Here is a 15,373-nt window from a genome sequence, read left to right on the forward strand (position 1 = left end):
TCTGTTTCATGCATTTTCCATTTATTTACACAAAGTAACTTTATTTAATTAAGTTTTTTTTATGATAGTTGCATAAATGTTTATTAGCAATTGCCTGCTTGCACTATAAATAACTAAGAATATTACTTAAAATAGTTTTGATCTTTTAGTTAAGTAAACAAAAATCTCCTGTATATCTGCCTCATTTGCGAATGTTAAAACATTCAGGGACACTGAAGACAAACACTCTCCCACACACACACACTCACACACTCACACACACTGTGAGAGGGGCTTTGTAACAACCTAAAGTAATACATTGGTCATACTTTATCACGTACTGTGTAAAATGACTTCCCAATAGCTACAACTATGTGGGACAACTATGTGGTGACGGAACATTTTCTGGTATAATCCATTTTCTGGAGCATAGACAGACGAGGACGTAGCAGTCTATCATTTGTGGCCGCTCTCATAAGTGGCGGTGTCACCAGCTCAAACAAGCTCTTCAGTTCGGCTCCTTGTTCGGGTGCACAAGCTCATCATTCTGCCATCAAAACAGCGATGGCGATCAATAACGCGCTGCTCGTGCAATCAAGCACCGCGGCTTCTCAGAGACAGCGCGGCAAGAGAGAGAGAGAGAGAGAGAGAGAGAGAGAGATAGATAGAGAGAGAGAGAGAGAAAGAGGGGGGGTGGGGTGGGGTGGGGGGGGGGGGATTATACCTGGTTTTTGTGGCCCCTGCGCCTGCATTTATGAGCACAGAGCTATAAAAGGCCTCTCACGCCGCCAGAGCGCTGACAGTGATCTGATGAGACGAGAGGAAGTAAGGACGCTCAGCAGAGGGAGAGGTAACCTAGCAAGGCAACCACTACACTCCTAAAGCTCCTTGTTCCTGCCCGTCCCATGGGCTTCCTCCATTTCGGAAAGAGCTTTTCCTGAACAACCCCCCCCCATTCCTGAATCATCACTGCTAGCCAAGCAGAAGACCCTCAACTCCACTCTGGGACGCTGGAGATAGATGCATGTGTGTGTTTGTACGTGTGTGTGTGCGTCTTGAACTCAGATTGAACCAGATTAAATATTTAAGGTGCAGATGGAACTGTCTGCATGATGCAAACGTGTCACAGTCCAAGCGTGTTTTAACGTCACTCACACGCACTAATGGTTCCCGACCACTCATTAGCTCAATGTCCTGGTTTTCATGGATCTCATATGCCTGGTGCCCCAGAGCCGAGAAACCACTTTTCTACCAAAATGGTGGTGGCTCTCCTGCCTCAGCCAGTGCTCGACTGGTGGATATGCAAACTTTTCTCAGTACAACTGGCCGCATTTTCCACCAGGTTTTCACAGACTCATATGATGATGTGACCAACTTATATATATAACGTGTCTACAAACAAAAGGTCTTTGTTTCCAAATGTTATGTTAATCTTACTTGGAGTTTTTATTCCATCATAAACTGCTTTTGATAGAACTACCAAAAAAAAAAAAAAAATGTTAAAATGTATTCATACAAACTATATTTGAAAATTAAATCATTTTAGTCAGACATATAAAAATAGTATAAAGACAAGTATGTCCTTTAATTAAAATAAATTAATCAAATAGAATCAATTAAATAAATTAGAATCAACAACTTTGCTGAATCAAATTTACAGACCAGTTTATACAGTTCAGTGCTGGTCTAGCTGGTGGTCCAGCATGGTCTTTCAAGTGAAGTGGTGGCAGGAAAATTCCAAAAAGCCAAGCACTTTTACTCCTTTTCACACAAATGATGATCATGGGGCATATTATTCATTAATACAGACTTATTTTTGTGCTGTTCCTTGAACAATACTACATTATGTCCTCAAACCACTTTTACAATAGCATATGATTTGTAAACTAATACATTTTGATGTTTCCATCACACAACCAGCTCAGAATGTATGTTTTTTTCTAGCGTAGTAAACTTGCTGAGAAGCTCACCTAGTATAGAACTAACCTAGAGATGGGAGGCACACAAGTCTTGTGCAACACGAGTCAGGATAAAAAAGCTCAAAGACTTAAAGAAATTGGCTAAAATGGCATGGTTGCTTCAACAAATGTGTTTGTATCTCACGTTTTCTTTTGTTAACACAATCGGCTTAGGTATAGGATAGGGTTTGGTGTACATTATTTTTAAGTGCAATTTTTGACATCACTCACTGGACATTTCATTTCTGAACAGCTGTGAAATGTTCAACAATTAACGTGATAAATCTTTGCTAGATTCACATTCATCTGTTTTGGATAAAACTGAACACGATTTTGGCGCCATTTATTCATTGGACAATTCACTCACTTGACAATGAAAGTGTCACGAATAAAAGAGGAAATATAATATCAGTATTTCGAAATGACATCACAGGCACGTATTTCTAATGCACCTGGGTTGAAGATAGTCTTGCTGGTTAAGATATACAACCGCACACATGTTGTTTGAGACCAGCAGGTTTTAAAAGCAAATGAAAAGCCAACATTTCTGGCTCAGAATCGCCTTTTCTGTGGTGGAAATTTGTGCAACGCTCCCATATTAGACACCAGCTCATGAGCCCTATTGGTGGAAAAAGGAACTAGATTAGCTGTGAAATTCATGGAGCTCTACATCACTGCAGGATCGGGCATGAGGACGCTGAAAATAGATGTAGTATAATGAGAACCACAATGGGCTTCAACTAATTGAACAGGATCACACCATTCTATCCCTCTGCACAGCGAAAATGGGTGAAACTCTGAATAATGAGACTCGCTCTGGCTCTCTCATTGACAAGGACAAAGCCAATCTGCTGAGAATCAGGGGTCGGAGGTCAGGGGAAACCTTGGTCCTGCGTTCCCCTGAGAGGCTCTGGTCTTTGTGCTTTATCTAGCATTGTCAAGCAGCCTGAGGACTACGAGTCCTGCTTGCTGTCCGAGCAGAGCACGCAACAATAAATCAGCTTCATAAAGGGTCACAAGCGTCCTGCCGCTGATGGCTGGAACACGTATTCTGATTATCAGCAACACCGCAAACACATACATCACGCTTCATCCAGCGCTGTAGCAACTAACTAAGCAGATCTTAGGGTTTGTGGGACTTCCTCTAAGAGTGGCTGCAAAAACATGCATTGTTTGTAGTATTCTACAGTCTGTCAGTATCTTTAAAGTCAGATTAACATGTCCAGACATGTTCCTTTTTATCAGCAACCAATCGTGAAAGTAAAAGGGGGGATTTAACTCAAAATGCGCAATCTCATTGGCTGATATAAATCTTTAAAGCCTGTTTTCTCAAAATGACTTTTCTCTCATACTCCAAGTCTGAAATCTCCACTTCAGTAGCACCTATATACACCAAACTTTCCAGTCTTGTACTTAGTTATATTATGAAGACATTTACAGAGGGATTTGTAAATATATTATTCCTAGCCTGATTTATATAACATTTTATTCCAAAAAAACATGGCGGAAATCAAATTTTTAAGGCTATTAACAGTATATTCTGATTTACAGGATAACAAAAGTACTGTAGATATCCATAAATCCCTCTGTATTTTTTTCCCATCTAATATGTGAACACAATGAAAAAAATAATTTTGAACCTGGCTTTATCCAATTTTTTTTTTATATATGCAAATTAGTGCATAATTTATTAGATAATGCCTCATTTGCATATTTAAACATTAAATGACAGAAAACTTGTAATACATTTTTTTTTTTCTCATCTTAATGTAGGTAATCAACTGGGAAAGTTTCATGGTTCTGCTAGTTAAAAATTTGACCCTATTCACCTGTAGTGTCTCGCCTTAAATTCCATTTAAAACTATTTAACAGCCAATTGATAATTATTTTTTAAATATTATGCATGCTTTATAAATATTAAACTTTTGTGACCTCATATTAATTGAGAGAATATATTAAATATTTGTACTTACATTTGTCACTCCAGAGATTTATGTTTAATTAACTAGTCAAGGTAAAATGGTAAACAAAAATGTTGAGAAATGCTCTTAGTCCAATTTGTGTAAATTCAAGTGGCAAATCACATTTCGTTTTGCCGGATTATTTTTGTCAGTAAATTTGGAGGCAAATGTGACATACATTATATTGGCCTTGGTCGACCACTAAATTGCACTGATCACATGAATAAACTGATTTAAAAAGGTCTGCAATTTTTCTTTTCCTGGTCTGCTTTTAAATTTACTCTATGGTTAGGATGCCATTAAACAAACTCCATTTAAACGCCATGGAGAGAGAACAATCATTGTTTGTAAAATTCACATTACTGCTAGATTATTTTATAGTGTTTGATTATTAAAAGCAGATGTATATGTTTCCTCTACAATTGTATCAGGCCACTTCTCTAATTGCCTTTTAAATTTGATTACGGCATGAACCTGTGTTCAAACCTGTCTGTGTGTCTTTAAATCTGTTTTCAACTAAAACCTAAAGGCTTTCCAATAAACAGAGCTTCCATCACTGTTCACCCCGGCAGGAAGGTATCACCAGGTCTGTTTATGTAACCATAAAGGATATAATAAACTCAACCCTCCACAAACATCTCTACTTGTCCTTTCATTTTCAGGAAGATGATTTTTTTTCATCCAGAGATTAAAGGGGAAACAAACAGCCAGACAGATATGAATGCCACCTGCTAGTCTTCCCATCATGCAGACTATCTTTGTCTCTCTCAGGCCTACTTCTTCCCCAATCTAGTCTGAGGCTCTAATCTCTTAGTTCGGAAATAACAGCCCGTTTAAACTGCAGATGTGTCAATTTTGTAGTGTCAGTGAGGGTCATCAGCTACCTCTTTAAAAGGTTGAGTCAGGAAAAAACTATCTATTTTTTTTATATTTGTACTATTTGACATTGCCGTTTTTTTAATACGCATCCCGGGGGGGCTGTCTCGACCCTGTAGCTCGAAAGCGCCCCGCTGAGTGTCATTTGAGGATAATGTTGTGCTTTAATGCCACGTTGAAAAAGCTATATCGTATCAAAACGATTCCTTAGAAGAGCAGCATTTCCAAACCTCTCTGCAGACCGCATTGACTGGGTCTGCCGAGACTGAACTGATCTAAGCAAAAATCAATGGGCTGCAATATGTTGAATAAGACTGAAGAAACAAAGGCAGCTCAGGGTTTTTTTTTGTTTTTTTTATGCATGGGAGGATTCTGTCAATTACTCTTTAAACTGGGAGACACAGTCTTGCACTGTACAGAAATATTCTCTTTCTTGTTCTTTCACCTGGCGCATGCATTCAGCAGTCTATCACACACACACATACATGCCATATACAATCTTAAGCCATGAAAAAGGTCAGTAGATACTGAACACACCATAATAATGAAGGTGACGGGTCCAATGAAACTCCAGATAAAGTGATTGTCCATCCTGAGCCAGCATCTGCAAAGAAGACATGTTCACAGTAAAAGGAATGCAACAAAAGCAAGCAGTTTACAGAAAACATGTCCAAGTAATCCTGTTATTTAAGACAAAAGCTAGATTTTCAACATGTTTTTTTTTTTTTTAAACAAAAGAAGCTTGCCTAAGCAAAACTCCATGCGGTTGCTAGGGTGTTCTTGGTGATTGCTTATTGGGCCAGGTCAAAAGAGACCATCCTTTCTAGATACAACTCATCATTTTTCATAACGTAAATGTATTATTGTTTTTTTTTTTTTTTTTTTTTAATTTTTCCAGCTGTCTTATCATTCACCAGGTGAAAAATGGAAAGCTGATCAACTATTGAGCAAAACTATCTTTTGAGAGAATTGACTATGGAGAAAAATTACTATAGAAGAAGACAGTTTAACCCAGGGGTGCCCAATCCTGCTCCTGCCGATCGACTGTCCTGCACAGTTCATCTCCAACCCTAATCAAACATACCTGCCTTTAATTTTCAAGTGATCCTGAAGACCTTAATTGGTTGCTTCAGGTTTGTTTGATTAGGGTTGGAGATGAACTGTGCAGGACAGTCGATCGGCAGGAGCAGGATTGGGCACCCCTGGTTTAACCTATTATAATGCCCGCCTACTGGCTGATTTGGCCCGCCCCCAGAGATCAGTTGGGTAAGTGATTTCGCTATATCTAGCGAAACACACTTACATGGGTGGACTTTCAATAAAAACGCCATAGATACCATAGATATAATAGTTTATGGTAAGTGATGTTACATCGGACACACTATAAGTGGTTGACTGGGCCAACTGACCAATTAGATCAGACTGGGCTAAAAAGGTGGGTTTTAAAGAGAAATAAAACAGTTTCAAGCAGAGGGTAAAAAGGGGTACAATAACAATGCACACTATGGGAAAAAATAATTAGTTTTGAAATCATGTATATATATATATACATATATATAGTCATACTGTGACTGTATATTAGCACTGTTTGTTGTTTGCTTTTGGCATCTGATAGAGCATTGGGACCTGGAATCTGTGACACATGACATCTAACTTAACAAGCAGACACTTGCATCATAGTGTGAAATGCATTCTGACATATCTTGGAATGTATTAACGCATGAAATCGAGCAGTTTTTGCATTCATGTTCTTGCATAGAGAATGCTTCGGGTATTAGGGTTAGGATTCAAAACCTGCACCTTAATTATCATATTAGAGATGCTTGCCTTTGAAAACAGCGGGAATAAACATACACACTGAGGATGATATCTGTTACTGAGACAGGCTTGTGTGGGTTACGTTACAGGGTTTTATATGGGTTGATTCCGCATTAGTTTATCTAACTTTGCTCAAAGACCTGTAATTTCCTGTAACGGATCCAGTTTCTCTAGAGTGCGACTTCCAGCAGGAAACACTGATCATATAAATTGTCGATGTTACAGCGCTCTAAGAAACCAAAGAAACATCTGAGACAAATGCAATGCTACAAGCATCACTTTCATACCAATATAAACTAATCTAAAGCAAACCACTGCGCTCAGTATTAAAAGAAAATGACGTGGCATGCAGGGCCGGCACACTTCCACCTGTTTATGTGTTATAAGGAGCAACCCAAGAGCCCATGCAGGGCTGAAGCACTGCCATTAATCTGTGTAAAAGCCTCTTTCTCATGCGGCCCTCGTCTGCGTTAGAGAGCATTTACAAACAACAGGTCACCAGAGACTCTTTGAACAAAAGACACTAACGCATGCAGCCTTGCCTGGAAACCGCATTTTGTACTGTAAGGCATCCTCTGAAGACTTTTTGTGTGTGTGTGTGTGGTACCTATGTTGTGGTACACTCCTGCAGACAGCATTTCATTTAAAGAAAAAAATCAAAGAAAATGTTCACTTACACTTTCTTGGTCCCGTAGCTCCTATAGTCTACAGCAGCGGACACGCCCACAACCACAGCGGGGAGGAGGTATCCCGCCATGTAGAAATACTTCCTGCGTGAATATTCGCTCTCAAAGACCTCCACCAGCATCAGATAGAGCTGAACCCCCTCCAAACACATCCAGGCGAAAGACGCCAGAAAGAAGTAATGCAGTATTCCTGCAATTATGGAGCAGGCCATCTGTGGGACAAATGCAAGGGTCAAAGACAAATAAACTAGAAAATCTAGTTTCAATTGCACATACCAAGTAAAAAATAAATAAAATAAAATGTATTCATGTTTTTTTTTAGTTAACATTTTAGAACATTTGGAAAAAAATGTTTTGATGCAATGGCTCTGTTTTTTAAGACTTTCAGAAATTTAATGACATGTATTTCTTTATTACTAAACAAGGGCAGTTAAATTACATTTTGACATTTACATTTTAAAGTTTAAGCCTCACAAAGGGTTTCTAAAAATGATTTAAAATCACACATTTAAAATATAATCATTGTATATGTGAAATGCATTTTTTTCTTTTACTAAATTCCAGACAAAAACTGTCAATATATATTTATGTTGGTTTCATACTTTTATAACACTTTCAACGTCAGTTTTGATTTAATGGCTCTAAAAATGTCACATAATGTAACCAGCAAGTACACAGCCAAAAGTATGTGGATCTCCTTCTAATGAATGGCTTTGGCTGAGCCCCTTAATACCAGTGAAGACAAATTTAAATCTATGGCATAAAACGACAGTCTAGAGAATTGCGTGCTTCTAACTTTTTGGCAACAGTTTGGGGTCTTTTCTTTTCCAGGATGATAATGCTCCTTGCAAATAAATTGACGAGAAATGGTTTACTGGTGTGAAAGAACTTGACTGTCCTACACAAAGCCCAGACCTGAACCCCACTGAACACATTATCACCCGGTTTCACAGACAAGGCTTAAGCCTATAGTCCTAGACTACAATGCATGTTTGAGCTGTTTTAACTGAACGCAACTTGCACTGGCATATCTAAAAATATGTCAGTGCCATTGTTTTGTCTCAAGATGCACAAATCTGCCGGCAGTCGCGAGTAATCTCCCCCTCGCATTCGTCACGGTGCCACTGAGTGTAAAAACGCGAAAGGCGAAACTTGAATTTCCAGGTATGTCCCTCTTTGGCTAATGTATTTTCAAGATGGAGGCGCAACATGGCTTCCGCCATTCGAGTATGTATTCTAAATGGCAGATTCTACGCTTACGAGAATACTTGATTAGTTGGTAGGAGTAATTACACATTAATGAGCACATATAATTTTGAAAGAACAAAGTATTTTCAACTTAAAAAATTGCACAGTGTAGCTTTAAACGTCCGAATTAAACTATGGCCTAATCCTGGTTTATTCTAAGCCCTGTGTGTGAAACCAGGCCAATGTATAGTAATAGTATAGCTCTTATGTTTAAATAGGAGTAATGTGTAAAGCCTTCCCAAATGAAAAGGGAGGACCAACTACCTATTATGATATTCTTTATCTCTATATATATTAGGAGTATTCAAAAATATTAATGAAACTATTTTTTTTTTTTTTAAAGTGTCATAAAAGAAAAGAAAAAAATATTTCAAATAAATTCTGGACAAAAAGTGACAAGTTACTGACTCACAAGCATCCAGTAAGCCTGAAAAACTATAATCATGTGTCAAAATGCAGCTAGAATTCTCTGGAACTCCCTTCAAAAAATTTGTTTTGGATGTTGTGGACACGTCACAAGACATTTCCATGAGACTAGCTGAAAACATCACATCCATTCAAGGTAACATTACCCTGGGCTCCGTCATGTCGATTCCGATGAGGAAGATGAGCTCAGCAATGAACAGGTTGATGCATAGGTTCTTGTGGATTGTGTTCCTGTCACTCTGCAGCCCACGGAAGAAACAGAAAGTGAAGATGCTCATAGCCAGACAGATGAGGGACACCACGATACCCACACGACTGATGACACTCAACAACAGCTCCTGGACTGCATCTGCACCCTGAGAAACAGACAAACAGAGATGGAGAGAGAAAATTTAGATGCAGATCACATTCACCAACTAAATTATAGAGGGCATCTAATGAATTTTTTTTCAGTTATACTTTATTTTTAGGTGACGTAGTTACATTGTACTAACTCAAATAAGTATTATTAATTAACTACATATACTTACTAGAGAGTTATGGTTAGGGTTTGGTTTGGGGTTAGTTACTTGTAATTATGCATAATATACTGTTATTACTATAGTAAGTAACGTGTAACCGCCACCTTAAAATAAAGTGGGTTACACTTTAATTTAAGGTGTCATTATTACAGTGTAATTAGACATTTAAGCACTGAGTAATATTAATTAACTACATGTACTTAATATAGGGTTGGGGTAGGATTAGGGTTTGATTCAGGGTTAGTTGCATGTTATTATGCATAATTTATAGTTATTACTATAGTAACTACATGTAACATATGCAACAATGACACTGTAAAATAAAGTGTTACCATAAAGTGTTACAGAATTTTCCTTTCTCTTTTGAAATAAAGAGCTTGATGTCTAGAAGATATACAAAATATAACATCCAACAAATAATTTACGTGTACGTAACAATCAAAAAATAAACAAGTAAACAATGTATATATATATTTAAAACTGATAATACAGCAGCGAGACACATTGCCAATTACATCAAATTCGATTTTCATGATTAGACAACTTTATATGGTTTTGATTTTGCGATTCCATTTGGTAACACTAGTGGAACAAAATTGTCAGTTTTAAACCTTAAGTTTAACCAACAGTTTAAAACTAATTCTAACTGTTTTTGTTTGAATGAACATTTGCTAATACTAAAAGTGGACTAAAAACTTTTAAATAGGGTTTAAATAGGGTGTCTGCAACCCAGCGAGTTATCCATTCATATAGCGTTTGGCTTAGAGAAGCAGATGAGTGTTGGCGGTGTCTATTATAACAGCTGGGTTTCACAGTAACGCACAGACAAAAGCTTAAATATTTATGAAGATCACATCTTACCAGCAGCTCTCGATGAGCCATGAGCACCGCAAAGTTGGTGAGATGACTACAGGAGCAGGTGGTGTGACTTTTATTGGCGTGGATGAGTTTGCAGCCCTGAGTGGACCAGTATCCCATCATGGTTCTCTCGGAGTAGTTCCAGAAAGAGCAGTTTGAGTTATAGTAATGCTGCATCTGTAATCGACAGGAGGAGACAGAAACATTCCTCATGAGTTAGCATATGATAATAAATTGATATTTAGTAGCTGTCCCTCTGATAATGGCACCCGCACATAAACATATGAGAAACAGCATTGTAATTCACTCTGAGTGTTGGCGTTCATTCTTTCGCAAATGATACGCTGGCCATATCAAACACTCTTTTGAATGCGCAGTGTGTGTTCTCACATAAACGACTAAAGAATCTAATAAGGTTAAATGACTGCGAAATCTAGCATGGGACCATTGATTATATGAGGTGCTAACAGGGGGCAGAATGGTTTGAAGGCATGTCTGTGGAAATCACACAATTACTTTGATAGAGAGCAAAAATCAAGCCGGGTCTCCTCTGGGAGTGTTCCTGACACTTTAAAAGAGAGCGAGATGATAATTGGTCCTCTGGTAATTTCATCCTGCATTGTATAGCTAATCTGGGAGTTAATTTTCCACTCCAAAAAAAGGAAATTGCATCATTTACATCCTAATGTCGACAAACGAATTAGTTTTCATTAAGAATTTGGTCTAGGCTGGTAATAATCATTGGTTCAGACTTTGTTAATTTCATGTTCGATGGCTTAAATAAACCCCTCTGTGACCTTGTAGGGTGTTTGAATTGAGACTGCTTTTATTTTATTTTCTTCGCTGTCTTGCTTTGCTATCCTGCTGCTTTTACGACCCCTTTGTTTGTTTATTGCTTGCACTCACATCGATGTGCTCCAGGGTGAAAATCACAGGCTCCGATATAAATACACGACTGGATTCTTTGTTTATGGAGGCGGCAATGACGTCGGAATTCACAGCCACGGAGAGGTTGCGTCCGTTAGCCTCGTGGCCGAGCTTCATTGTTGCATTCTCCGTGCTAAGAAACTGCCCGAGGTTCTTATAAAGGGCAAAAACCAACTTGGCAACACCTGCAAAGAGAAAACGGCACACCTTACTTCTCATTACAGTCTATTATGTCAGTGAGCCTCACAAAAACTAAATTAATGTTTTGCATAATTAAGCTTATTAGGAATAGGATTTTGCAATGTGAGATTATTCTTATGACATTTAAAATACCAGTTCTCAGTAGCCTACTGTAAATCAAAAAAGAAATAATCATTTATCATTCAAGTATATTTGTAAATTTCAATTTTAATAATGTTAAATTTGATTGTGTGGTGAATTTTGCACTCACCCACGTATACCAGAAAACATAATAGTCCCAAAAATATATATACGCCACAAAAGTTTCTAACCTCAGTAATTTATTTTCAAAGTGACCCAACAGCAGATCCAGTTATGTTTGTCGAAAACAACATATGTTGAGCAGTATGTTCACATCAATGTTCAGATCTTTCTCTGACCATGAGAGCATTTCTATCTCCATAGTTACAGGAGCAGTTGGATCTTATATGTTCTTATTCTCACTGGACTAATGCAGTTCAATGACCGTATATGTGTGCGTAGGCTGGAACATACCATTACGACTGTTGAGTTTCACAGTATTGGAAGACAATTGGATAGAAATACCACCCCTGCCGCTCTGGGGAAACCTGAAATCTTGAACCTGCCCATCTGTGCTCAGCACGTAAACATCCAGAACTGCAGAGACAAATGTTTCAAAATGTTAGTTCACCAAGCGGAAACAGAGAAAAAATAAGGGGGGTGGTTTATTTGCATGCACTATCTGAGTTGTTCGAATCACTAAAGGAATTATGCAAATTAGTTAGCAATGAAAACGCACCCACAAAATCTGTGCTGAGCGCAATTTGCATAACGCTATTCTGAATTTGAAGTGCAGACTTTAGCAATATGGCTTACTTTACTAGCATTTTATTTTTTTTATTTTTAAAGTGTGCTTGTCTACTCCACATCTCTGCATATAACACTCTTCTCCATCACCTGATGACTAAGTGATCTCATGATCAACAAAAATTCCCTATTATCGTCTGTAAATAAGTTTTCTAAATAAGGCACGATATGTAATGCGCCTCATTTACATAGGAGGGAGGCATGTTTGTGCTGAATATAATGACTTTGAAATATGGCACAGCGTATACCAATAAAAAAAAAAGTGAATTCACCCCATCACCTATTTTCATTTAAGCCTAAATTCAAGTGTTGATTGGTAGGTCCTTGTTCTTTATTATTCCCAGCAGTATATAAGAAATAAAAGTTTTAAGGGAAAGTGTATAGGTCCAGTAACTGGTCAAAATTTCTTTATACACCATTTTTAATCACATTTTTGCCTTCACTTCATTTTTAAAAGGTCCTGCGGCGTGGCAAATGAATGAAGTAGAACTATTCCATGTAGAGTCTCAATTAATATGAGGTCGTAAAAGCTGCATGCATAACAGTAATAAAGGAATTAGGAAAATGCTGTTTAAAATAGTACGAGACGGAGTTTAGCATGCCACACTGCAGGACACGTCAACTTCCCAAAAGTATTTTGTGTCAACTACCCATGTGTTAGTGGATGCTGTTATTAAAATTTCACGGCTGAATCATATTTGAAAAGTCAAACTGATCAGCAGCAAAATAAGCCTTTTATTTTGTCAGTTCTCTTAGTTTTGCACATCTCTCATACTCACTTATATTATTGGCTGGTACTTTCACGATGGCCGGTTCCATTAAATTGTCAGCAAGGACAAAGGCTCCTTCCTCCAGGGTGTCCAGTAACATAGTAGCGGCGTGCGTCTGCTCCGTGGTATTCATATCTCGCCACGATTTCAGAGCCTCCGGTCTGAGGAGGTTGTCGACTGTATCCACGATAGCCTGCAGCCCAATGAGACGCTTGTGTCAGCACTAACCACTGTAATAAGGTCAAATGTCAAAGCCTTGACTTTATCAGCAGCTGTCTGCCCGTGCCCAAATGAAAGCAAACATGCACACTTTGTTTTAGGTCGTTATCAGGTGACACACATAAAAACAGACTCCAGAAATGTGCCCGACATGCTCTGTCTGTCTCAGAAGTGCAGTATTGAATGTCAAAGGCTCTTCAAGCACATAAACGGACACATATGCGGTAAAGAAAGACAGCCAGTCATGACACCTTATAAATGTGTCCTTTAAGATAAAGACACCATTGTTTTGTGTCATCAGAACTGAAGGCAAAGACCACTATTTTCAAATATTATCCATTTGATCTCGTTTTCAATATGAAAACATGGTAATGTCTCTAGGTCTTTATGATGCACAAATCTGAAATGAAGAAAATAGCCACTTGTTAACACTGACAGAGAATTTCTTTCTTCCATTAATTTTTGCTTTAACTGTGAGGTGACTTTTTTGCACCATTAGCGACAGAAAGCTGAATCACAATCTGTTTGATACAATGAGGCCCTTCATTAGGCAATTCAGTTTGGTTCTACTAATGACAGAGAAATTACATATTTCACCTAAAAAAAAAAATCATTTCAAGATAATGGTTTTATGCTGGATATTCTTAATATTTTCAATAATATCATATAATATCAATAAAACAGCTTCCCCAAATGTTTGGTTCAATTATAAAAAAAAAAAAAAAAAAAAAAACATTACACCTCACAGACTTACATTCTCATACTGATCAATCAGAGCTAGTGCACACATGCACCACCAGACTAAAATATCGATTCATACTTGTCGCCTCTTTGAAAATTATTGTTCATCTGATTGGTTTTGCAGCTCTGACTCATATGATAATAAACTGCATTTACAGCTTTAATTTACCACATTTGTATGGTCATTTTGAACTACTCTTAATGCTAAATCGTTTTTTTTTTTTTTTTTTGCTTCTGCACACCAATAAAATTAAAAGATGATATATGCATCGTCACAGTCCAGGGTTTCACAGTTGCTTAATTAGTTTACACAGATTTGCCTTTCCAAAACAGAATCATGCCTTTCATCTGATTTTTTTTTTTGGTAGTTCTAAAATCTTTAGCAGCTCAAGTTGGTGTGGAAAAACAAATGTAGCAATCAATAGATTTCAAGCACCACAAATTGACATCTACCCTTTACAACAAATAAGAACAAGTTGAGCGCATCAACAACACATGCACCACCAACCTGCAAATCAAGCACACGTCAACAAATATTAACACTTGACTTTAACAATAAAGAAACTGAAAAATAAATAAACAGACCACCAACAAACACATAAAAAGTCATGAACTGGGCATAAAAATTGCAGCCGCATAATTTCCAATCCACTGAAATATTCAACCCCCAGGAATGAAGACAGACACTGGCGGAGTGAAATGCTGTGGCAACAGTGAGAATGAAGGGACACAGGACCATGCTGAGAAACAATAGCAGAAAAAGAAAAGGAGAGAGTACAGAAACAAGTGAAAACCATAGTAGCGTAGCACAGATATACCTTCATATACGCCCTGCACGTCCTTTCTCGCTTTTGAAGCTTTTTCATTTGAGAGAGGACACACACAAGAACAAAAACAGACCAAAGAAACACAGTTAGAAAGGTTGATGGTATACTAATGGGTTCTCCAATCCACAAGCACTTCAGAAACACAGTATAGCAGTTGGATCTGCTATGATGAAATCATGTAACGAATGAATGTAAGGGTGAACAGAGTTGCCTTGCTTTGAGAACAACAATTTAGTCTGGTGATTTCAAAACCAAAAGGTGCTCTTGCAAAGTAAAAAAAAGAATCAGTAACTCATTAACCATCTGAAATATGCAATTGAAACATATGCAAGACAATATGCAGACACAGATTGCCTAAATCAATGTGTGGTTTACACACTGTGTGGATTGAGATCAGGGTTGGGGAATGAATGTGAAAGCTGAATTAAGAGAAGAGGTTGAGGTTGCGAGTAAAGGTGATGGTTAGTAATAGGAATTAAAAGGTAGGTTT

The 15,373-nt window shown here is 37.8% G+C and overlaps 1 protein-coding gene across 22 annotated transcripts in view; it reads right to left on the reverse strand.

Annotated features, from left to right (window-relative positions):
• adgrl2a (adhesion G protein-coupled receptor L2a) overlaps positions 1–15,373 on the reverse strand; it is a 101,538-nt gene that overhangs the window by 14,902 nt on the left and 71,263 nt on the right. For 20 of the 22 annotated variants that reach the window (XR_014604400.1, XR_014604401.1, XR_014604402.1 and 17 more), the window contains exons 9-16: positions 14,875–14,913; positions 13,106–13,289; positions 11,994–12,116; positions 11,238–11,443; positions 10,335–10,508; positions 9,099–9,308; positions 7,270–7,490; positions 5,312–5,378 (exon numbers count right to left, since the gene is read on the reverse strand). Coding sequence is in view for 13 of the 22 variants with exons in the window: in XM_084101896.1 (XP_083958022.1) it covers positions 5,312–5,378; positions 7,270–7,490; positions 9,099–9,308; positions 10,335–10,508; positions 11,238–11,443; positions 11,994–12,116; positions 13,106–13,289; positions 14,875–14,913 (1,224 nt within the window). In the remaining 9 variants the exon portion in view is untranslated. The remainder of the gene's footprint in view (positions 1–5,311; positions 5,379–7,269; positions 7,491–9,098; positions 9,309–10,334; positions 10,509–11,237; positions 11,444–11,993; positions 12,117–13,105; positions 13,290–14,874; positions 14,914–15,373) is intronic. The other 2 variants (XM_084101900.1, XM_084101899.1) reach the window with 1 other exon arrangement.

The sequence above is a fragment of the Abramis brama genome (assembly GCF_963993115.1).
Source record: "Abramis brama genome assembly, chromosome: 23".
In the NCBI taxonomy this organism is placed as follows: domain Eukaryota; kingdom Metazoa; phylum Chordata; class Actinopteri; order Cypriniformes; family Leuciscidae; genus Abramis; species Abramis brama.